Source organism: Xenopus laevis, chromosome 6L (assembly GCF_017654675.1).
Source record: "Xenopus laevis strain J_2021 chromosome 6L, Xenopus_laevis_v10.1, whole genome shotgun sequence".
Lineage (NCBI taxonomy): Eukaryota > Metazoa > Chordata > Amphibia > Anura > Pipidae > Xenopus > Xenopus laevis.
In genome coordinates, this window is record NC_054381.1 from 532,347 (window position 1) to 557,791 (window position 25,445).

Consider the following 25,445-nt stretch of genomic DNA (forward strand, 5'->3'; position numbering starts at 1 on the left):
ATGCTCCCTCCCCTGCTGACTCCTAGAAATGCTCCCTCCCCTGCTGACTCCTAGCAATGCTCACTCCCCTGCTGACTCCTAGCAATGCTCCCTCCCCTGCTGACATTTATCAATACTCCCTATCCTGTTGACTCCTAGCAATGCTCCCTCCCCTGCTGACATTTATCAATACTCCCTCCCCTGTTGACTCCTAGCAATGCTCCCTCCCCTGCTGACTCCTAGCAATGCTCCCTCCCCTGCTGATTCCTAGCAATGCTCCCTCCCCTGCTAACTCCTTGCAATGCTCCCTCCCCTGCTGACTCCTAGCAATGCTCCCTCCCCTCCTGACTCCTAGCAATGTTCCCTCCCCTGCTAACTCCTAGCAATTTTCCCTCCCCTGCTGACTCCTAGCAATCTTTCCTCCCCTGCTGACATTTATCAATGCTCCCTCCCCTGCTGACTCCTAGCAATGTTCCCTCCCCTGCTGACCTTTATCAATGCTCCCTCCCCTGCTGACTCCTAGCAGTGTTCCCTCCCCTGCTGACTCCTAGCAATGATCCCTCCCCTGCTGACTCCTAGCAATGATCCCTCCCCTGCTGACTCCTAGCAATGTTCCCTCCCCTGCTGACTCCTAGCAATGTTCCCTCCCCTGCTGACTCCTAGCAATGTTCCCTCCCCTGCTGACTCCTAGCAATGTTCCCTCCCCTGCTGACTCCTAGCAATGTTCCCTCCCCTGCTGACTCCTAGCAATGTTCCGTCCCCTGCCGACTCCTAGCAATGTTCCCTCCCCTCCTGACTCCTAGCAATGTTCCCTCCTGACTCCTAGCAATGTTCCCTCCCCTGCTAACTCCTAGCAATGTTCCCTCCCCTGCTGACTCCTAGCAATGTTCCCTCCCCTGCTGACTCCTAGCAATGTTCCCTCCCCTGCTGACCTTTATCAATGTTCCCTCACCTGCTGACTCCTAGCAATGTTCCCTCCCCTGCTGACCTTTATCAATGCTCCCTCCCCTGCTGACTCCTAGCAGTGTTCCCTCCCCTGCTGACTCCTAGCAATGATCCCTCCCCTGCTGACTCCTAGCAATGTTCCCTCCCCTGCTGACTCCTAGCAATGTTCCCTCCCCTGCTGACTCCTAGCAATGTTCCCTCCCCTGCTGACTCCTAGCAATGTTCCCTCCCCTGCTGAATCCTAGCAATTTTCCCTCCCCTGCTGACCTTTATCAATGCTCCCTCACCTGCTGACTCCTAGCAATGCTCCCTTAAAGACAAGAGCTCCTCTGCACTCACCCATTATCTTTATTTATAGGACATCAAGATATTTTGTGCATTAAGATATTTAAAAATATCTTCCCCTTTAATGAAAACAGGGATTGTTTGTCTATATATTGCAATATATTCAAGCTGGTCAACTACGTCATAGCTTGAATATATTGTTACCATTCATACTCTGATGAACCCTTTCTCAGCATCCCTTAGGCTCACAGTATCATGCAGCCCTTCCTTTTAGCTTTTTCTGTTCGAAAGTCACACAGACACAGTATTGGGGTTCCTATCAATCTGAGGAATGAACTGTGTGTGTGTGTAACAATAATGCATTTATATTTATATCTGTCCCCCCTTTTCTACATATCCCCCAACTGACTGAGCTCATGTCACACAGGGGAGGAGGGATATTTCCCCTTTAAACTGTACCTGTGACTTTACAAACTCAGTGACAGCAGTAGACAGAGGAGTGCAGTGATACATAAGTACCAGCAGATGGCAGGATAGGAGCACATTAGCCACTCTCTGCACAAACATGTTGGTTCAATTTGTTAGGACCCCACACTAATAACTGTACTGAACTCCTCCCACTCACGCCGGGGGCATGACATCTAGCGGGGAGCACAGTGAGCCTTTCATTGGCACAGTAACAAGGTGTGGTGATCACGTGATGAGCCCTTGTCTGTGGCCCCGAGTCCAGTGATCATGTGCCATTTACTACACTGCTGGGGGCAGAACTTGTATATTTCCTATATATTTATATAGCCATATATGCAGTGCTGTGTGCTGAGAGGGTTAATAACGTCACTGTCAGTTCTGGACAAGCCGTCAGATTATTGGGCGCTTTGGGGACCCCCTAATGAGCTGTTAATGGATGAACAAGTGATGCCCCAATCTCCCGCTGGTGTAAAATGATCAGTCCAACTGGTGCCGGCCTTTCTCACACATTCACAATGGCATCCAATGGGAACTTGTCCTGACAGTCAGCTCCTGGGCCAAGCATGTATTCCTGCCTCTGACATTATTCAGACTTCCAGTCTAACCGCTCAGTGACTGTCATGCCTCAGCCAACTCTACTTATCATTTACAGGGGTCACACTGTGCCATTGTCCCTAGGGTTGTTTGGATGTAACGATTGGGGCAGATGAATTGTGTTAGGTGAAACCAGAGCAAGTGATATTTAATACGCTTGTGTCTGTCTCCTCTCATTCAGATACAGTGGCTGACGGAGCTGTATGGCAGCACCCATTGTTTGTGCCACAAGGTATAGGAGACTTGTTACTTATATTGTACTGCATCTAGCAGCAGGTGAATGAGGGATCAGACTGCTGAACTGTGACAATACAGTGAAACCTCAATTTTACATCCCCTTGTTTTTTTGTTATGCTCCCACCTATATATGAAAAAGGTAAAATGGGGGTTCTATTGTCGATGTTGTGAATTCTCTCTACGACTTGGCCTGTTCTCAGGCTGAAATGAGAGAAGGCAGCAGAGGCACATGCCTGGGGTGCAACAGCGGGGTGCTAGGACCCTGCACACAACCTGTGGGGGTGACTATGTGTGATGGCTGGGGGCACCAGGAGCTTTTGGTTCTGCATGTTCAGCTTTACACATTGCTGTGTGTGTGCCCATTACACTTACTTGCTCCTCTTTGTACATTTAGTCACTCAGCAGTCTCCATAGCACAGGTTCTCTACCTTCAGCCTTACTATACACTGAGTTGGATCTCATGGGGCACTGGCTCTTTCAGCCTTACTATACACTGAGTAGGATCTCATGGGGCACTGGCACTTTCAGCCTTACTATACACTGAGTAGGATCTCATGGGGCACTGGCACTTTCAGCCTTACTATACACTGAGTAGGATCTCATGGGGCACTGGCACTTTCAGCCTTACTATACACTGAGTTGGATCTCATGGGGCACTGGCACTTTCAGCCTTACTATACACTGAGTTGGATCTCATGGGGCACTGGCACTTTCAGCCTTACTATACACTGAGTAGGATCTCATGGGGCACTGGCGCTTTCAGCCTTACTATACACTGAGTTGGATCTCATGGGGCACTGGCACTTTCAGCCTTACTATACACTGAGTTGGATCTCATTGGGCACTGGCACCTTCAGTCTTACTATACACTGAGTTGGATCTCATGGGGCACTGGCACCTTCAGTCTTACTATACACTGAGTAGGATCTCATGGGGCACTGGCACCTTCAGTCTTACTATACACTGAGTTGGATCGTATGGGGCTCTGGCACCTTCATCCTTAATATACACTGAATAAGATCTCATCGGAAACTGAGTGAGCCTTACTATACACTTACTAATCTCATAGGGCAAAGGCACCTTCAGCGTTACTATGCACTGAGTTGGATCTCATGGGGCTCTGGCACTTTCAGCCTTAATATACACTGAGTAGGATCTCATGGGGCACTGGCACAGTGAACCTTACTATACTCTAAGTAGAATCTCATGGGGCACTGGCACCTTCAGCCTTAATATACACTGAGTAGGATCTCATGGGAAACTGACACCATGAGCCTTACTATACTCTGAGTAGGATCTCATGGGGCAATGGCACCTTCAGCCTTACTATACACTGAGTAGGATCTCATTGGGCACTGGCACCTTCAGCCTTAGTATACACTGAGTTGGATCTCATGGGGCTCTGGCACCTTCAGCCTTAGTATATACTGAGTAGGATCTCATGGGGCACTGGCACCTTCAGGCTTACTATACACTGAGTAGGATCTCATGGGGCACTAGCACCTTCAGCCTTACTATACACTGAGTAGGATCTCACCCTTGTGATACATTGGAGAGTATCTCATGGGGTACAAGTAAAATCTCCTATATGATAGGAATACAAACCGCTGGGAGCCTGTCTCCTGCTTTAGCTGTGGCCTGTGTGCATGGAATTAGGGACCCCACAGGGTTGACAAGTAGAAAGTGGGCTGTACGCACTTTGTATGCCCAGAGTGGTATCAAAGCAATGGGGCTCATTCATATGAATTAATATTTCACAAACAATGAAAATATCTGAGCACAGAAAACCCATAGTGGCAAAATGAGTAGCAACGTGTGGATTTTTTCTCTTACCCAAATTAATGCTAAACAATTCCTTTTCTTACAAATCCATAAAATCGTCACTTCCCCCCCTCTATAACTATACACAGTCCAGGGTCTCCATCTGTATCTATATATATCTATATATCTAGGGTTGCCCCTCTATAACAGGGGTGCCCAGACTTTGTTACGCCGGGATCTACTCTCAACACCTGGCCCCCATCAGGAGATCTACCTTAATAACGTGCAGCGAAAATTTTCGACCATGCCCATTTTTTTGACCTCACCCCCTACAAAATTTGGCAGGTTAAGAAAGTTTGAACACACTCCCTTCCCAATGCTTGCTGCTCTAAGCTCTCCCTGCTGTCAACCCTCCCTTCCCCTCCCTACCATGTCCTTCCCCTCCATTCCTGCAGCTCTCCCTCCTTTGTCCTTTCCTTCTGTGCCTGCAGCCCTCCCTTCATGCTATTCTTGTCTCCCTCTCTTCCCTTTGTGCCGCTCGTCTCCCCTCCCTTCCCTTTGTGCCGCTCATCTTCCCTTCCCTTTGTGCCGCTCATCTTCCCTTCCCTTTGTGCCGCTCATCTTCCCTTCCCTTTGTGCTGCTCATCTTCCCTTCGTGCCGCTCATCTTCCCTTCGTGCCACTCTTCTCTCTTCTCTTTGTGCCGCTCGTCCCCCCTCTCTTCCCTTTGTGCTGCTCTTCTCCCTTCCCTTTGTGCTGCTCGTCCCCCCTCTCTTCCCTTTGTGCTGCTCTTCTCCCTTCCCTTTGTGCTGCTCATCTTCCCTTCTCTTTGTGCCGCTCGTCCCCCCTCTCTTCTCTTTTGCCACTCGTCTCCCCTCTCTTCCCTTCGTGCTGCTCTTCACCCTTCCCTTCTCTTTGTGCCGCTTTTCTTCCCTTTGTGCCGCTCTTCTCCCTTCCCTTTGTGCCGCTCGTCTTCCCTTCTCCCTTCCCTTTGTGCCGCTCATCTCCCCTCTCTTCCCTTTGTGCCGCTCGTCTCCCCTCTCTTCCCTTCGTGCTGCTCTTCACCCTTCCCTTCTCTTTGTGCCGCTTTTCTTCCCTTTGTGCCGCTCATCTCCCTTCTCTTTGTGCCGCTCGTCTCCCCTCTCTTCCCTTTGTGCCGCTCGCCTCCCCTCTCTTCCCTTTGTGCCGCTCTTCTCCCTTCCCTTTGTGCTGCTCATCTCCCCTTTTTTCCCTTCGTGCCACTCTTCTCCCTTCCACTCTCTTTGTGCCGCTCGTCTCCCCTCTCTTCCCTTTGTGCTGCTTGTCTCCCTTCTCTTCTTGCTGCTCGTCTCTCCTCTCTTCTCTTTGTGCCGCTCATCTCCCCTCTCTTCCCTTCGTGCCACTCTTCCCCCTCCCCTTCTCCTTGTGCCGCTCTTCCCCCTCCGCTTCTCCTTGTGCCGCTCTTCCCCCTCCCCTTCTCCTTGTGCCGCTCTTCCCCCTCCCCTTCTCCTTGTGCCGCTCTTCTCCCTTCCCTTTGTGCTGCTCATCTCCCCTCTCTTCCCTTCGTGCTGCTCTTCACCCTTCCCTTCTCCTTGTGCTGCTCGTCTCCCGCTCTCTTCCATTTGTGCCGCTCATCTCCCCTCTCTTCTATTTGTGCCGCTCATCTCCCCTCTCTTCCATTTGTGCCGCTCATCTCCCCTCTCTTCCATTTGTGCCGCTCATCTCCCCTCTCTTCCATTTGTGCCGCTCATCTCCCCTCTCTTCCTATTGTGCCACTTGTCTCTCCTCATTTCCCATTTTGCCGCTCGTCTCCCCTCTCTTCCCTTTGTGCCGCTCGTCTCCTTTTCCTTCTCTTTGTGCCACTCTTCTCCCTTCCATTCTCTTTGTGCCGCTGGTCTCCCCTCTCTTCCCTTCGTGTCTCTCTTTTCCCTTCTCTTTGTGCCGCTTGTCTCCCCTCTCTTCCCTTTGTGCCGCTCTTCACCCTTCCCTTCTCTTTGTGCCGTCTCCCCCTCTCTTCTTGATCTATACACAGCCCAGGGTCTCCATCTTTATTTATACACATTTAGGGTTGTCCCTCTATAACTATACACAATCCAGGGTCTCCATCTGCATCTATACACATCTAGGGTTATCCCTGGATAACTATAGCAGATAGCAGAAACCCTGGATGTTTATTGATACAGATGGAGACTCTGGAATGTTTATTGATACAGATGGAGACTGGGATGTTTATTGATAAAGATGGAGACTGGGATGTTTATTGATATAGATGGAGACTCTGGGATATTTATTGATACAGATGGAGACTCTAGGATATTTATTGATATAGATGGAGACTCTGGGATATTTATTGATACAGATGGAGACTCTGGGATATTTATTGATATAGATGGAGACTCTGGGATATTTATTGATACAGATGGAGACTCTGGGATATTTATTGATACAGATGGAGACTCTGGGATATTTATTGATACAGATGGAGACTCTGGGATATTTATTGATATAGATGGAGACTCTGGGATATTTATTGATACAGATGGAGACTCTAGGATATTTATTGATATAAATGGAGACTCTGGGATATTTATTGATACAGATGGAGACTCTGGGATATTTATTGATATAGATGGAGACTCTGGGATATTTATTGATACAGATGGAGACTCTGGGATATTTATTGATACAGATGGAGACTCTGTTAAATGAGTGATATGTTTCACTATTAATTGGTTGTAAGTGACACTGGGCTTAGTGATTTAAAGGATTTATTCTGATGGGAGGGGTCAGGATTGGGCTACAGACGACATTGGCTCCTGGGGGTGCTGCTCACTGTGGCATATGGCAGGTGAGGTAGAGGTGGGACTATGTGAGTGACACTCAGTATGTATAACAAAGGAAGAGTAATCTCCACTCACCTGAGTGCTCACTTGTAGCATTCCTGGGAAGGCCCAGACCCTGGATGAGTGATTTCCATTTTTTCCCAGGAATTAATTTGTGCCTAAAAGATGGGTGTCTCCCCCTCCCCATGTTCTTTCCCTCCTTGTCCTGTGAGATTTGGGGGGTCCCTTTGTGATTTTGCCTCTTTCTGTACTGGAAACTTTCACCTTTTCCAGACTGGGACATTTCAGAGACTGCCGCTGGCTCCTCTGCCTCCTCCTCAGAGCCGTGTGTCTGTCCTGCGCAAGTACCTGACCCACTCCACCAACTGCCCCTGAGAGGCCCTTTTGCTCCATCTGCCCCTACTGCCAGGAGAACAAGAGACTGAACGGAATTATACGGGACCCCCCCCCCCAAGTGACTATGGCTCCGAGTACTGCAGTTGGACAGACGCTCTACTCCCTGCAGCCTGCACGGACCCTCCACCCCTGGCCCTGGATGACTCCAGCTCACATGTAGGGGCCCCCATCTGTCTTATAGACATGCTGCTGTCTCTTCCTGTTTGAATGTAATCCTTGTGCTCTGTATATGGTTACTGAGTATCTCCATTCACAGCGTCTCAGAAGCACTTTCTGGATCAAGCCTTTGCGGATTGTAAATTGAATATTGTATTTTCCTGCGTCCCCTCTCTATAAATATGCCTGTATATACAGAGAGAATACACTGGCCGACTCACCGGCCTCTGATTCCTTGTCTATGAAGCTGTTTTGTACCAGAAGTCTCCTCCCCTCTCCTAGATGCTCCTCCCCTCTCCCAAGATGCCCCTCCCCCAGCCCTGCAACTCTGTAACTCTAGTAAATAAAGTATTGGAATGGATTCTGATTGGCTGTCTTTTTTAGCTGTTGGCAGTGTCACTATGTCACCCATTTCATGCCTCTCTCCATGTCTATTGGATTCCTGCTGCCGCCCCCACGCAGGGCACCATAATGGGGAGGGACTGGGCCTTTCAGCTGATGCTTAGAGTGTGGGTGTAGTTTATACTGGGGGACATCTGTACGCTAATAGTGTGTGTGAGTGTGTGTGCCCCCTACCCCTCTCTAATGGTTCCACCCCCCATTCTCCAGTACTGTGTGTGTGTGCCCCTTACCCCCGTCTCTTTTGCCCCCCATTCTCCAGTACTGTGTGTGTGTGTTCCCCCTACCCCTCTCTAATGGTTCCACCCCCCATTCTCCAGTACTGTGTGTGTGTGCCCCCTACCCCCGTCTCTTTTGCCCCCCATTCTCCAGTACTGTGTGTGTGTGCCCCTTACCCCCGTCTCTTTTGCCCCCCATTCTCCAGTACTGTGTGTGTGTGGCCCTCCTGTACCCATGTAATGTGCGCCTGTATCTTGTCTCTTCCAGTCTCGGAGGGGCGCAGAGATGGACAGAGAGAAGAGGGTCCCGGAGTGTAAAACTGAGAATGTTGGCAGTGGAAGAGCCATTCCTATCAAACAGGTGGGGTTCCGCCCCTTCCCCTCCAGTGATGTGTGTGTGCATGAGTGTGAGTGTGAGTGTGAGCAGGGCTAGAGAAGCAGCAGAGCAATTATTCCCATCAGGCAACTGTGCAGCGCCAGCCGGAATCCCTGTGTTTGTGTCACCATAACTGCGCACACTCACTGTCTATATATATGTGTGTGTATTGTGTATGTTATGTACATATCTGTCACTAGTGATGTGTCAGTGTGCAAGGCCTGGAGCCTCCTGTCTGTCCTTCTGTCTGTCTTTCATTCTCCAACTTATAACTGTCTCGTTCATATAGGAACATGCAAATATCTCTGAATAACATTGTGCGAGTGTGTAACAATGTGTGTCTTACTGTGTAACATTGTATGATTGTAGAACAGTGTCTGTCTGAGTGAGTGTGTTAACTGTGTGTGTCCGACTGTGTGTGGTAGTTCTCTGTTTTGTGAGCAGCAACATTGTGTGTGTGTGTGTGTGTGTGTACAGCCTGGTGTGCAAATGTACTTCTGCCAAAGCTTAGTCTTGCAACTCCCTCATTCCCATGCTGTGGCCTCCAAACTGTGGAAAGGGGTTCCATCATAAAGGTAAGTGACACCCCAATGTTTCTATATATCTGTAACCTTGTTATGAGCTAAGGGGGCCCAGTCTGAAGGTCAGTTAGGGGGAGATTTGGGGTGAGTGATTATTTGTGCCCTGTGTACCCCTGGAACTATAGCAGGGTGACACCCCAATGTTTCTATATATCTGTAACCTTGTTATGAGCTAAGGGGGCCCAGTCTGAAGGTCAGTTAGGGGGAGATTTGGGGTGAGTGTTTATTTGTACCCTGGTACCCTGGAACTATAGCAGGGTGACACCCCAATGTTTCTATATATCTGTAACCTTGTTATGAGCTAAGGGGGCCCAGTCTGAAGGTCAGTTAGGGGGAGATTTGGGGTGAGTGTTTATTTGTACCCTGGGTACCCCTGGAACTATAGCAGGGTGACTGTTACCCCCAATGTTTCTATATATCTGTAACCTTGTTATGAGCTAAGGGGCCCAGTCTGAAGGTCAGTTAGGGGGGATTTGGGGTGATGTTATATTAAATATAGTATAAATCACATGTGTAGTAAAGAACTTGGGACGTATTCTCAGTCCAGTGATGATTTGAACCCCCAGTCTCAGGCTGCAGTTCTCATGGGAGGGACGCCCCTGTCTCCTCCTTTAGTGTCTCCCATGAGAATGATTGGATATGGATTTGGCCCCTCCCACTAAAGGGTAATTGACAGGACGGGCAAGGATTGGCTGTGCCATGTCATCATCACTTTCCCTGGTATTCCTGTAGGTGGCAGCACTCAAGATACCTATTAACTCTTTACTACTAAGGCAGAATTAAGAGAAGATGGTCCCTAATAAATCCCTCAAGGATCAAAAGGCTAGGAATATCAGCATTACTTTAGCTGACACACCTGATAGGGTTAACTGATCCCTGGGTGTAGCCTGTGGTGCTGTATAAATGCTCAATTTGTCTGTTTTGTTTACTGTTTGTGTGTTGGAGCTGCCATGTTGCTTCTTGTCTGTCCTGTCTGTTTCGCTGTCACTCGCTTGTTACATACACTGACATGTCTCTTATCCACAGGGAGTTCTGTTGAAGAGAAGTGGGAAATCTCTGAACAAGGAATGGAAGAAGAAGTATGTTACTCTCTGCGACAATGGGATGTTAAATTATCACCCCAGTCTGCATGTAGGTACCCCTCATACTCCCCTCCCACTACTATCAATAACTCCCTTGCCTATAACTCCTCCCATTACTATTTTCAGTATTTATTGCTCACCCCAAGTTATTAGGTATTTATTACAGAGCTCAAGTTATTAGGTATATATATATATATATATATATATATATATATACATATATATATACATTTTTTAAAGTTATATTTAACCAAGTCTTCATGGAGGATTTATTACTTTATCACATGACCTTAATCTACAATTTCTGAAATATTCTGTTTATTCTACTAACCTGCACTAGCAGCACTAGATTTGCTTCAGAAGTAAAATGCCCTATTCTGACCTGTCTCTCATGTGCAGGATTATATGCAGAACATTCATGGCAAACACATCGATCTTCTCCGCACCACCGTTAAAATTCCAGGAAAGAGACCCCCAAGGGCCACAAGTGGGACCCCTGTAATTGGAAGCCATTCATCTGCACAAACAGGTACTGGCCCCTCTTGTATCTGCTTACTGTCTTTCACCTTTTCTTAGGGCAATAAGGCTCAGATGTGGGGTGCTTATTTGTATCCTGGGTACCCCTGGAACTATAGCAGGGTGATACCCCAATGTTTCTATATATCTGTAACCTTGTTATGAGCTAAGGGGGCCCAGTCTGAAGGTCAGTTAGGGGGAGATTTGGGGTGAGTGCTTATTTGTGCCCTGGGTACTACCCCTGGAACTATAGCAGGGTGACACCCCAATGTTTCTATATATCTGTAACCTTGTTATGAGCTAAGGGGGCCCAGTCTGAATGTCAGGGGGAGTTTTGGGTGAGTGCTTATTTGTACCCTGGGTACCCCTGGATCTGAAGCATTGGGTAAGTGTTTTCTATGAAAGATACTATATTCTCCCTTCATTTTGTGCCCCCCTGCTCTGTTGCTGATGTGATCCTGACTGCAGGATGTCGCAGCTCGTTATGGATGTTTCAGTAATTACATTAGCCGCTGCTTTATGCAGAATTATTCTCTGAGGACTAATTGATGGCACATGTTTAATTCATTAATCATTAGCATCAAATTGGACAATTACACAGGCGCTGATTGTACAATCTCAGGGATAATGAGGCCTATTACCTGCCATCTTCCCCCACAGCCAATGTCTCGTGTCGATCTACTTGTACTCACCCCTTCCCCGTGCCTGGCACTCTCTCTGTATAACTGCACTCTCTGTACCACCATATAACCTTCCCTACTCTCTGTACCCCATAATGTTTAGAGGGCCCAACAAACGAAGGAGCTGCCCAGTGACAGTGATGCACCTCATACTGCTCTTTGTACCCTGTGTCACTGTGTATAAGGTGTGTGTCTCATTATGTGCAGGTTCTGCTCATTCCAGTGTGTCTCTTCCCTCGGAGCGCTCTCTCAGTGGACTCAGCCTGTCGGCATTCAGTGGCAAAGGAGATGGGGGAGCCATGGCCCATCGCTCGTTCTCTGTGTGCAGTGGGGAGCAGTGGGGGGACAGCACCACAAGTAAGTGCATGTACTCCCAATCTGATTGGTCAATTACTGGCCTCTCTGCTGAGATTAATGTTACCCAAAGAGAGAGAGAGATCAGACGAGTCAGATAGATGTCTCCTCTTCTATCCCAACAATGTTTGGAGACCACCCTGACCCCTTAGAATGTGTGAAGGGGATTTCACCTCTTTACTTACTTTAAAGAAATATTTCTCTTAGGTGTTCTGTATTATATGTTCTATATTAGAGTGTCCCCATAAAAGAGTGCACCTCTTACACATGATATCAATTATACCGGGAAACTGCAGGATTAAATCCTTTCTGAGGTCAAAAAAAAATGTGATTATATTAAAAAAACTAGATCCACATAGTGGTGTTTTGTAATGAAAGGAAGCAGATTATATTAGGGAGGCAGGGTATATAATAAGGGTGAGTGGATTATATCAGGGAGTTGGGTTGTATAATAATGACGAGCGGATTATATAAGGGAGGTGGGTTGTATAATAAGGGCGAGTGGATTATATTAGGGAGGCGCGATGTATAATAAGGAGGAGTGGATTATATTAGGGAGGCGGGGTGTATAATAAAGAGGAGTGGATTATATTGGGGAGGCGGGGTGTATAATAAGGAGGAGTGGATTATATTGGGGAGGCGGGGTGTATAATAAAGAGGAGTGGATTATATTAGGGAGGCGGGTGTATAATAAGGAGGAGTGGATTATATTAGGGAGGCGGGGTGTATAATAAGGAGGAGTGGATTATATTAGGGAGGCGGGGTGTATAATAAAGAGGAGTGGATTATATTGGGGAGGCAGGGTGTATAATAAGGAGGAGTGGATTATATTGGGGAGGCGGGGTGTATAATAAGGAGGAGTGGATTATATTAGGGAGGCGGGGTGTATAATAAAGAGGAGTGGATTATATTGGGGAGGCGGGGTGTATAATAAGGAAGAGTGGATTATATTAGGGAGGCGGGTGTATAATAAGGAGGAGTGGATTATATTAGGGAGACGGTGTATAATAAGGACGAGTGGATTATATTAGGGAGGCGGGGTGTATAATAAGGAAGAGTGGATTATATTAGGGAGACGGTGTATAATAAAGAGGAGTGGATTATATTAGGGAGGCGGGTGTATAATAAAGAGGAGTGGATTATATTAGGGAGGCGGGTGTATAATAAGGAGGAGTGGATTATATTAGGGAGACGGTGTATAATAAGGAGGACTGGATTATATTAGGGAGACAGGGTGTATAATAAGGACGAGTGGATTATATTAGGGAGGCGGGGTGTATAATAAGGAGGAGTGGATTATATTAGGGAGACGGTGTATAATAAGGAGGAGTGGATTATATTAGGGAGGCAGGGTGTATAATAAGGAGGAGTGGATTATATTAGGGAGGCGGGATGTATAATAAGGAGGAGTGGATTATATTAGGGAGGCAGGGTGTATAATAAGGAGGAGTGGATTATATTAGGGAGGCGGGGTGTATAATAAAGAGGAGTGGATTATATTAGGGAGGCAGGGTGCATAATAAGGAGGAGTGGATTATATTAGGGAGGTGGGTGTATAATAAGGAGGAGTGGATTATATTAGGGAGACAGGGTGTATAATAAGGACGAGTGGATTATATTAGGGAGACGGTGTATAATAAGGAGGAGTGGATTATATTAGGGAGACGGTATATAATAAGGAGGAGTGGATTATATTAGGGAGGCAGGGTGTATAATAAAGAGGAGTGGATTATATTGGGGAGGCGGGGTGTATAATAAGGAAGAGTGGATTATATTAGGGAGGCGGGTGTATAATAAGGAGGAGTGGATTATATTAGGGAGACGGTGTATAATAAGGACGAGTGGATTATATTAGGGAGGCGGGGTGTATAATAAGGAAGAGTGGATTATATTAGGGAGACGGTGTATAATAAAGAGGAGTGGATTATATTAGGGAGGCGGGTGTATAATAAAGAGGAGTGGATTATATTAGGGAGGCGGGTGTATAATAAGGAGGACTGGATTATATTAGGGAGACAGGGTGTATAATAAGGACGAGTGGATTATATTAGGGAGGCGGGGTGTATAATAAGGAGGAGTGGATTATATTAGGGAGACGGTGTATAATAAGGAGGAGTGGATTATATTAGGGAGGCAGGGTGTATAATAAGGAGGAGTGGATTATATTAGGGAGGCGGGATGTATAATAAGGAGGAGTGGATTATATTAGGGAGGCAGGGTGTATAATAAGGAGGAGTGGATTATATTAGGGAGGCGGGGTGTATAATAAAGAGGAGTGGATTATATTAGGGAGGCAGGGTGCATAATAAGGAGGAGTGGATTATATTAGGGAGGCGGGTGTATAATAAGGAGGAGTGGATTATATTAGGGAGACAGGGTGTATAATAAGGACGAGTGGATTATATTAGGGAGACGGTGTATAATAAGGAGGAGTGGATTATATTAGGGAGACGGTATATAATAAGGAGGAGTGGATTATATTAGGGAGGCAGGGTGTATAATAAAGAGGAGTGGATTATATTAGGGAGGCGGGTGTATAATAAGGACGAGTGGATTATATTAGGGAGACAGGGTGTATAATAAGGACGAGTGGATTATATTAGGGAGGCGGGGTGTATAATAAGGAGGAATGGATTATATTAGGGAGACGGTGTATAATAAGGAGGAGTGCATTATATTAGGGAGACAGGGTGTATAATAAGGAGGAGTGGATTATATTAGGGAGACAGGGTGTATAATAAGGAGGAGTGGATTATATTAGGGAGGCAGGGTGTATAATAAGGAGGAGTGGATTATATTAGGGAGGCAGGGTGTATAATAAGGAGGAGTGGATTATATTAGGGAGGCGGGGTGTATAATAAAGAGGAGTGGATTATATTAGGGAGGCGGGGTGTATAATAAGGAGGAGTGGATTATATTAGGGAGGCGGGGTGTAAAATAAGGAGCAGTGGATTATATTAGGGAGACAGGGTGTATAATAAGGACGAGTGGATTATATTAGGGAGGCAGGGTATATAATAATGAGGAGTGGATTATATTAGGGAGACGGTGTATAATAAGGAGGAGTGGATTATATTAGGGAGACGGCATATAATAAGGAGGAGTGGATTATATTAGGGAGGCAGGGTGTATAATAAAGAGGAGTGGATTATATTAGGGAGGCGGGTGTATAATAAGGAGGAGTGGATTATATTAGGGAGACAGGGTGTATAATAAGGACGAGTGGATTATATTAGGGAGGCGGGGTGTATAATAAGGAGGAGTGGATTATATTAGGGAGACGGTGTATAATAAGGAGGAGTGGATTATATTAGGGAGACAGGGTGTATAATAAGGAGGAGTGGATTATATTAGGGAGGCGGGGTGTATAATAAAGAGGAGTGGATTATATTAGGGAGGCGGGGTGTATAATAAGGAGGAGTGGATTATATTAGGGAGGCGGGGTGTATAATAAAGAGCAGTGGATTATATTAGGGAGACAGGGTGTATAATAAGGACGAGTGGATTATATTAGGGAGACAGGGTGTATAATAAGGAGGAGTGGATTATATCAGGGAGGCAGGGTGTATAATAATGAGGAGTGGATTATATTAGGGAGACGGTGTATAATAAGGAGGAGTGGATTATATCAGGGAGGCAGGGTGTATAATAATGAGGAGTGGATTATATCAGGGAGGCGGGTGTATAATAAGGAGGAGTGGATTATATCAGGGAGGCAGGGTGTATAATAATGAGGAGTGGATTATATTAGGGAGGCGGGTGTATAATAAGGAGGAGTGGATTATATCTGGGAGGCGGGTGTATAATAATGAGGAGTGGATTATATTAGGGAGACGGTGTATAATAAGGAGGAGTGGATTATATTAGGGAGACAGGGTGTATAATATGGAGGAGTGGATTATATCAGGGAGGCAGGGTATATAATAAGTAGGGGTTCAGTGAAAGCTGTGAAGATCGGCGCTCGGCCTAATGATCACGTTTATGTAAATGCATCGATCCTCTCACAAAGATGTACCAGTCATCCAGAGATATTCACTTTTTTAATGAAGGCGGGTGTATAATGGGGAAACACAACATGTTTGTGCTGAAGGCTCTATAATAGGGGCACCTGCTGTGATATTTGCCCATCTTGTCTCACCTTCCATTTAGGTGTTTCTCCCAATGACTCTCTCAATGCCGCCTCTAACTTGGGGGGGACCACCAGCCCGAGATTGGAACCACCCCCTTCCCCTCATGCAAACCGAAAGAAGCACCGCAGGAAAAAGAGCAGCGCCCCCCTTCGGTCAGAAGGCAATCCCGGCCCAGGAGAAGGTGAGATATGGCTAGGAAACCGTAGCTTCTCATCATTGGCCAATCCAAAATCTGCTGATAACTGTACTCTAGGGAATGGGGGGATCTGCTGATATCTGTACTCTAGGGAATGGGGGGATCTGCTGATATCTGTACTCTAGGGAATGGGGGGATCTGCTGATATCTGTACTCTAGGGAATGGGGGGATCTGCTGATATCTGTACTCTAGGGAAATGGGGGGATCTGCTGATATCTGTACTCTAGGGAATGGGGGGATCTGCTGATATCTGTACTCTAGGGAATGGGGGGATCTGCTGATATCTGTACTCTAGGGAATGGGGGGATCTGCTGATATCTGTACTCTAGGGAATGTCGGGGATCTGCTGATATCTGTACTCTAGGGAATGGGGGGATCTACTGATATCTGTACTCTAGGGAATGGGGGGATCTGCTGATATCTGTACTCTAGGGAATGGGGAATCTGCTGATATCTACTCTCAGGAATGTCGGGGATCTGCTGATATCTGTACTCTAGGGAATGGGGGGGATCTGCTGATATCTGTACTCTAGGGAATGGGGGGGATCTGCTGATATCTGTACTCTAGGGAATGGGGGGATCTGCCTGATATCTGTACTCTAGGGAATGGGGGATCTGCTGATATCTGTACTCTAGGGAATGGGGGGGATCTGCTGATATCTGTACTCTAGGGAATGGGGGGATCTGCTGATATCTGTACTCTAGGGAATGGGGGGGATCTGCTGATATCTGTACTCTAGGGAATGGGGGGATCTGCTGATATCTGTACTCTAGGGAATGGGGGGATCTGCTGATATCTGTACTCTAGGGAATGGGGGGGATCTGCTGATATCTGTACTCTAGGGAATGGGGGGATCTGCTGATATCTGTACTCTAGGGAATGGGGGATCTGCTGATATCTGTACTCTAGGGAATGGGGGGATCTGCTGATATCTGTACTCTAGGGAATGGGGGGATCTGCTGATATCTGTACTCTAGGGAATGGGGGGGATCTGCTGATATCTGTACTCTAGGGAATGGGGGGATCTGCTGATATCTGTACTCTAGGGAATGGGGGGATCTGCTGATATCTGTACTCTAGGGAATGGGGGGATCTGCTGATATCTGTACTCTAGGGAATGTCGGGGATCTGCTGATATCTGTACTCTAGGGAATGTCGGGGATCTGCTGATATCTGTACTCTAGGGAATGGGGGGATCTGCTGATATCTGTACTCTAGGGAATGGGGAATCTGCTGATATCTACTCTCAGGAATGTCGGGGATCTGCTGATATCTGTACTCTAGGGAATGGGGGGGATCTGCTGATATCTGTACTCTAGGGAATGGGGGGATCTGCTGATATCTGTACTCTAGGGAATGGGGGATCTGCTGATATCTGTACTCTAGGGAATGGGGGGATCTGCTGATATCTGTACTCTAGGGAATGGGGGGATCTGCTGATATCTGTACTCTCGGGAATGGGGGGATCTGCTGATATCTGTACTCTAGGGAATGGGGGGATCTGCTGATATCTGTACTCTAGGGAATGGGGGGATCTGCTGATATCTGTACTCTAGGGAATGGGGGATCTGCTGATATCTGTACTCTAGGGAATGGGGGGATCTGCTGATATCTGTACTCTAGGGAATGGAGGGGATCTGCTGATATCTGTACTTTCGGGAATGGAGGGGATCTGCTGATATCTGTACTTTCGGGGCTACAATAGTTGGAATTTCTGCCATGACTCATTATGGCTTCTTACAGCTCCCATAAAAAACTGTTGCTAGTGACTTTCCATAGTGCCTCGAAGTTTGGGGTATTGTTCCCCCAAAATAGCATAATTTGTTGTTCCATGTGTAGGAAATGGCTTATGTAATGTGACTGTGTTAGATTTCTAGATGATTCATGGGGGGTCCACTTAGTCACCGTCACAGCCCCTACCTGCCCCCTAACTTGCCAGGAACTCTCGTGATATGTCGTTTGCTTTCAGAGCCGGAGGAGTCCTATGGCTTCGTTATTGTCTCTCTGACTGGCAAGAGCTGGCACTTTGAGGCGTCTCTGTATGAGGACCGGGAGCTCTGGGTTCAAGCCATTGAGAGTCAGATTCTGGCCAGTCTGCAGGGATGTGAAAGCACCAAGAACAAGGTAAAAGCCTTATCCAGGGAAGGGGAGAATGTACAGGAACCTCCATCGAGGAGGCATAGTGGGGTCGTGGGCAGTTGCTGGTTCTTATGATGCCACCTGACTGGTTGTCTCTTTGTGTAGGCACGTCTCGGCAGTCAGAGTGACGCTGTTGCCATTCAGTCCATTCGGAGCATCCGAGGGAACAGCCTGTGTGTGGACTGTGATACTCCCAGTGTGTGCAAGATACCCTCCTATTGCCCCCATATTCACCCTGCATGCATGCTATCTTTAGCTCCTCCAATACCATTTGCTGCACTTCCCAATGGTTCCATCTAGATTCATCTTGGCTTCTCCCTCTACTCTCCCCCTTCCCTTTTCTCTACATCTTTCTCCTGGGCTTCTCCCTCTACTCACCCCCTTCCCTTATCTCTACATCTTTCGTTTCACCCTCTACTCTCCTCCTTTCCTCCTCTCATATTTCTCCTGGGCTTCTCCCTATATTCTCCTCCTTCCCTTCTCTCTACATCTTTCTCCTGTGCTTCACCCTCTACTCTCCTCCTTCTCTTCTCTCATATTTCCCCTGGGCTTCTCCCTATATTCTCCTTCTTCCCTTCTCACTACATCTTTCTTCTGGGCTTCTCCCTCTACTCTCCTCCTTCCCTCTACATCTTTCTCCTGGGCTTCTCCCTCTACTCTTCTTTTTCACTTCTCTCATCTTTCTCCTGGCCTTCTCCCTCCACGTTCCTCCTTCCCGTCTCTCTACATTTTTCTCCTTGGCTTCTCCCTCTACTCTCCCCTTCCCTTCTTTCTACATATTTTTCTGGGTTTCTCCCTATATTCTCCTCCTTCCCTTCTCTCTACATTTTTCTCCTGGGCTTCTTCCTCTACTCTGCTCCTTCCCTTCTTTCTACATCTTTCTCCTGGGCTTCTCCCTATATTCTCCTTCCCTTCTCTCTACATCTTTGTCCTGGGCTTCTCCCTATATTCTCCTTCCCTTCTCTCTACATCTTTGTCCTGGGCTTCCCCCTTTACTCTCCTCCTTCCCTTCTCTCTATATATTTCTCCTAGGCTTCTTCCTCTACTCTCTTCTTCCCCTTCTCTCTACATGTGTCTCTTTGGCTTCTTCTTTTTCCCTGCACTCTAAATCTGCCTCTTCAGCTTCTCCTCCTTCCCTTTTCTCTACAATCTTTCTCCTGGACTTCTGCCTTTACTCTCTTCCTTCCCTTCTCTTGTGCTCCTCCCTGTATTTTACTCTTGTGCTCCTCCCTATAGTCTACTCTAGTGCTCCTCCCAATATTCTACTCTTGTGCTCCTCCCTGTATTCTACTCTTGTGCTCCTCCCAATATTCTACTCTTGTGCTCCTCCCTATAGTCTACTCTAGTGCTCCTCCCAATATTCTACTCTTGTGCTCCTCCCTGTATTCTACTCTTGTGCTCCTCCCAATATTCTACTCTTGTGCTCCTCCCTATAGTCTACTCTTGTGCTCCTCCCTATAGTCTACTCTTGTGCTCCTCCCTGTATTCTACTCTAGTGCTCCTCCCAATATTCTACTCTTGTGCTCCTCCCTATAGTCTACTCTAGTGCTCCTCCCTGTATTCTACTCTTGTGCTCCTCCCTATAGTCTACTTTTGTGCCCCTCCCTGTATTCTACTCTTGTGCTCCTCCCTATAGTCTACTCTTGTGCTCCTCCCTATAGTCTACTCTTGTGCTCCTCCCTGTATTCTACTCTAGTGCTCCTCCCAATATTCTACTCTTGTGCTCCTCCCTATAGTCTACTCTAGTGCTCCTCCCTGTATTCTACTCTTGTGCTCCTCCCTATAGTCTACTTTTGTGCCCCTCCCTGTATTCTACTCTTGTGCTCCTCCCTATAGTCTACTCTTGTGCTCCTCCCTATAGTCTACTTTTGTGCCCCTCCCTGTATTCTACTCTTGTGCTCCTCCCTATAGTCTACTCTTGTGCTCCTCCCTATAGTCTACTCTTGTGCTCCTCCCTATAGTCTACTCTAGTGCTCCTCCCTATAGTCTACTCTAGTGCTCCTCCCTGTATTCTACTCTTGTGCTCCTCCCTATAGTCTACTCTTGTGCTCCTCCCTATAGTCTACTCTTGTGCTCCTCCCTATAGTCTACTCTAGTGCTCCTCCCTATAGTCTACTCTTGTGCTCCTCCCTATAGTCTACTCTAGTGCTCCTCCCTATAGTCTACTCTTGTGCTCCTCCCTGTGCTTGTCTCTAAACTGTCCAATTGTGCACTTACCTTTATGTTCTCCCTGTGCTACTCTTTACTTGCCTTACTCCATGTATCTTCCCTGGTCACTTATAAGCCGGGCTCATTGCTCTGTCGCGCCCTGTGTTGCTGCTGTTATTCACCCCTTATATATGAACTCACTGTATTTTACTAATCACTTGTTCCCTCCGACTGACAGATCCGGACTGGGCGAGCCTGAACCTGGGTGCTGTTATGTGTATAGAGTGTTCTGGCATTCACCGAAACCTTGGCACTCACCTTTCCCGCGTACGTTCCCTTGATCTTGATGATTGGCCCGTGGAACTGACTATGGTTATGATGGCCATTGGGAACAGCCTTGCCAATAATGTGTGGGAGCACTCAACTGAGGGGTACAGCAAGCCTGGCCCCGAGAGCTCCAGGTAAGAACCCAGTGATCAGCGCAGAACAATATGGCAGCCCCTATTCCTAATAGAGGTACAAAGAGAATGGAAGCTCCTACAGTATATTCAATGGTGCCATTGAGAGAGTGATTGTGTGGGGCATCTGTGTATCTGACGGTCTTTAGATTGTAAGCTCTCTGGGGCAGGGACTGATGGGAATTGGATAGGGACCTTAAAGTGTAAGCTCACTGGGGCAAGAACTGATGGGGGAAATGTATAAATGTGGGACCCCCTCCCAGAGCCCTGTTTGTGTCCTCAGACTGACTGCAAGTTCTTCTTGGGGACTGACAGACCATACAGGGGGGCTGCTGTCAATCACTCACTATCTCACAAGCCCTCCTGCCTAAGGTCCCGTTTAAAGGGGCAGTAACATGACCAACACAATGCACATTCAGCTGGCGGAACAGATAACTGATAAAGTGATTGGGGGCCATTGTTCCTCTGCAGTGGGTGGGGGGCTGCCTGGAACACTACATGCACAGTAGGATTGTGGGATACAATGGGAGATACCAGAGACGATTTTCTATAGAAGAAGACAGTGACTGTGCCCCCCCCCTCACGTTTGGGTGAATGGCCTCATGGGAACTCCTGTCAGTCATTGTCCAATCTCATTGTGTGTGTGTCAGATCAGATCTAGCAGATATCCATTACCCACAATGCACGGTGTAACCTGTAACCCTGCACATAGTAGTATCTTTCTCATGTATCCACTCTCTGTGACAGTTCTGTGCTACTCGTTACTCATTATTTTCAGTGCTGCTTCTGTATCAGCAATGGCTCCATAGAAATGGAATGGGGGTCCATCCTACTCTGTGCACTTTTCTTATCAGCAATGGTTTTCCATAACAATGGAGGCAACTTCCCCTATAATTCCCATGTCTTTCCTGATTAATGTCATGCCTACGGTTTCCCATGATGCTCAGTGCATGGCCTGACTGCTACCCATAATCCCCCTGATGTTCCTTTGTCCTGCAGGGAGGAGAAAGAGCGATGGATTCGGGCTAAATATGAGCAGAAGCTGTTTGTGTGCCCCTTGCCAGTCTCGGATGTGCCCCTCGGGCAGCAGCTACTTCGGGCGGTGGTGGAGGACGACTTGCGATTGGTCGTGACTCTTCTGGCGCATGGATGTAAGGAGGAGGTGAACGAGACGTACGGAGATGGTGACGGACGCTCAGCGCTTCATCTTGCTGCCGCCATGGCCAATGTGGTGTGCACACAGCTCCTGATCTGGGTGAGGAATAGGGAGGAGCATGGGGAGTGGGAGGGGCATGGGGCCTCTGGGTAATATTGTGCCAGCTGTTGGTATCCTAGCAACTAGACTGGCAGTTGTGTCCCTCCTTCTCACCCGGTGCCATTGTTTTGTCCCTACAGTATGGAGTGGATGTGAAGTCTTGCGATGCCCACGGCCTCATGCCACTTGCCTACGCCCGCCGGGCAGGAAGCTGCGAATGCTGCGATATCCTCCTGCAGTATGGCTGCCCAGAAGATGCTTGTAGCCCGACCCCTGCCCTCAGTGCCCTGTGACCTCATCTCTTGTGTGACCCCTCATACGGCGGCACCTCCGTGCCCTGTGAGTACTCATTGTGCTCTTGTGTGTGCCCCTTATTGCCCTGTGTACAAGTTTGGGGGATTTCTCAGGATTTCATGAAACTTTGATGCGCCCCTCGCTGACTCTTCAGCCACAATACGGCACCAGTATCAGACCGGATCTCTTGCAGCATCAGGTGCAGTTTATTTGTGTTTGGAAGGGTCACTTACCCTTTATTTGTCTCAATGTCGGCCACTAAAGGAGAACTACATGACAAGCAATGGTACAAATCACGTGTGTAACACTAATGTGCAACGTAGAGACAGGGGAGTTGCACCACTACTCTCCCGTGTAACAACAATGTACTTCCCTGGATAAATGCTGCTCATTCTGGCCTTTGACTTGGGCTTCTGGTACGTATATATGTATGGCTGTGCATATACACACGAGCAGTATTGTACTTGCTACCACTATACAAACATTTGTACATATGGATATATATATAATCTCATACACACAGCAGGGAACTATTCATATTATACAGTGGCTGTAAGTCTGGATCTTTCCTCCTGTCTGGATTTCTACTGGTCCTGAGCACAACCAACTTGTCTAAATATTTCTGTACTCATCTTGCTCTCTCCTGTGGGACACCTTCAGTTTTGGGGAGCGGGGAAGAACAAGATTACTGTCTGACTTTGAGGGGAGACAGGGCTGGATTACACTTTCAGTTTTGGGGAGCATGAAAGAACTAGATTACTGCCTGACTTTGAGGGGAGACAGGGCTGTTACACCTTGAGTTTTGGGGAGCTAGGAAGAACAAGATTCCTGTCTGAGTTTGAGGGGAGACAGGGCTGGATTAGACCTTGAGTTTTGGGGAGTGGGAAAGAACAAGATAACTGGCTGAGTTTGAGGGGAGACAGGGCTTTTACACCTTGAGTTTTGGGGAGCTGGGAAGAACAAGATTCCTGCCTGAGTTTGAGGGGAGACAGGGCAGTTACACCTTGAGTTTTGGGGAGTGGGAAAGAACAAGATTCCTGCCTGAGTTTGAGGGGAGACAGGGCTGTTACACCTTGAGTTTTGGGGAGCATGAAATAACAAGATTACTGCCTGAGTTTGAGGGGAGATCAGGCTGTATTACACTTTAGTTTTGGGGAGCTGGGAAGAATAAGATTAGTGCCCGCGTTTGGGCAGAGATAGAGCTGAGAAGAAGAAGATCTGGGGGTGCATGAGGAGGAGGGGAAGGCGAGTATTACACTAGAGGTGAAGGGCCTCAGAGTGACTCACATTAGGCTCCCCAAGGGGCAAGTTGATGTGTGGGTGCGGTACAAGTGTATAATATGTACAGTGTGACTATTTATATTGCTGTGTATATTCTGAGCCTTGTGTTGTGTATGTGCTGTGTAATAAACTGCTCACAGCCCCCCGTGTCTTTACTCCATGTCTCTATTCTGCACCCCTGGTGCCCCCTGTACCTTCTGCAGAACCACCCGACTCCAGAGAAAAGGTACGATTTTATTTCTGGGGGGCTTGAGGTGTCACAAAGGAATTCTGGGTAGTAGGTACCTGCTGGGTGCACTTACCTGCCCTTTATCTGTCTTTTCCCTGACGCCATAAAGTCTGATGTGAAGTGATGGCTCCTCCCACAACTTGTCTGTTACTCACATTGATAGGAACCCCAATACTGTGTCTGTGTGATATTAAAGGGGAAATATCCCTCCTCCTCCCCTGTGTGACATGAGCTCAGTCAGTTGTGGGTATGTAGAAAGGGGGGGGGCAGAAACATTATCTGGGAACCAAGATACTCTGATGGACCATTTCCCAACATCCCTTAGGCTCACAGTGTCACGACACCCTTCCCTATCCTTGTTCAGTTGGAAAGTCATGGATTTTTCCTTTAATATCAGGAAATGTAAAGTTTGGTGACCAAACGGAATAACAACAGAAAGCTTTCAGGGTATTTAGCCTGTGTGCTGTGAGAGCAATTGTTACTTATTCAGCCAATAACAGGGTCACCAAACTTTACTTTGTACAACATCTTAACCCTTTAACCTTTTAAATGCTATAGTAGAATCTACGTTCTGCAGCATATCTGGGCGGGGGAGGAGTTGCTTTTAAAGGCGCTTGTTCCTTCCCCAGTCGCTCAGAAGCCCCATGACAACGATGTGGGTGAGAAAGTGACCCCAGGGGCCCCAATAGACGAGCCGGCACGTGAGCTGCAACTTTACTCACTTCCTCCAGCAACGACCCCGACCCCGAATCAGCGACCAGGTGACTTCCTCTGACACAGACCTGCAGCCTACACACCCCAGGTTAGTGTTAACACACACTTTGTACACTATTACACACATTTACACTGACACACTCTCACGTACAGGGGGGTCTCACATTCACAACACACATAATTTAATTATTGTACACACAGTTTTATTGCTTTTATTATTTTTCTTGTGTTGTTTTGCCTGAAAAAAATGTTTTATTGCCAATTCGAATAGTGTATTCGCTAATCGCACTGCGCAATACCTTTTGTATGTTATTTTGGGATTATATTGCAATTTTGGCGCATTTTCAGGTTTGCGTAGGTGGTGGTCGCTTATTTCTGTCTGTAAAACCTATTTGGCCATCCGAAAATATTCAAACTGTCATTGTGATTGCTGATTATACAAGAAAAAAGCATTGATTTTAGTGATTTTATTGCATTTCACTCTGTTCTTTGTTTTACCCATGCAAATCTCGTCTGCTATGTTTTATATCAATGAACCCAACTAAATCAATAGAAAAATGAATAGAAACCAATCCCACAATTATTAACAATAATTAAAAAAGGTCCCCTACTAGGGTTTTATCCTCAATAAGTTAATGAGCAGCAACATTTCTCCCAATTGGTTAATAAAAATCAATTAATTTAATTAAAACACAGAGGAAGACTTTAAACAATTATTAAAATGAAACGATTAATTCATGAAACTTTAAGG

General features: G+C 47.1%; 1 protein-coding gene across 3 annotated transcripts in view; it reads left to right on the forward strand.

Annotated features, from left to right (window-relative positions):
- Window positions 1-23,893, forward strand: part of LOC108704618 (arf-GAP with GTPase, ANK repeat and PH domain-containing protein 3) — a 49,886-nt gene extending 25,993 nt beyond the window's left edge. For 2 of the 3 annotated variants that reach the window (XM_041566803.1, XM_041566800.1), the window contains exons 9-18: window positions 8,528-8,620; window positions 10,243-10,347; window positions 10,698-10,827; window positions 11,702-11,851; window positions 15,998-16,159; window positions 18,146-18,300; window positions 18,421-18,511; window positions 20,702-20,924; window positions 21,921-22,176; window positions 22,317-23,893. In XM_041566803.1, coding sequence (XP_041422737.1) covers window positions 8,528-8,620; window positions 10,243-10,347; window positions 10,698-10,827; window positions 11,702-11,851; window positions 15,998-16,159; window positions 18,146-18,300; window positions 18,421-18,511; window positions 20,702-20,924; window positions 21,921-22,176; window positions 22,317-22,469 — 1,518 coding nt within the window. In that variant the 3' untranslated portion in view covers window positions 22,470-23,893. The remainder of the gene's footprint in view (window positions 1-8,527; window positions 8,621-10,242; window positions 10,348-10,697; window positions 10,828-11,701; window positions 11,852-15,997; window positions 16,160-18,145; window positions 18,301-18,420; window positions 18,512-20,701; window positions 20,925-21,920; window positions 22,177-22,316) is intronic. The other variant, XM_041566802.1, reaches the window with a different exon arrangement.
- The last annotated feature ends 1,552 nt before the right edge of the window (window positions 23,894-25,445 follow it).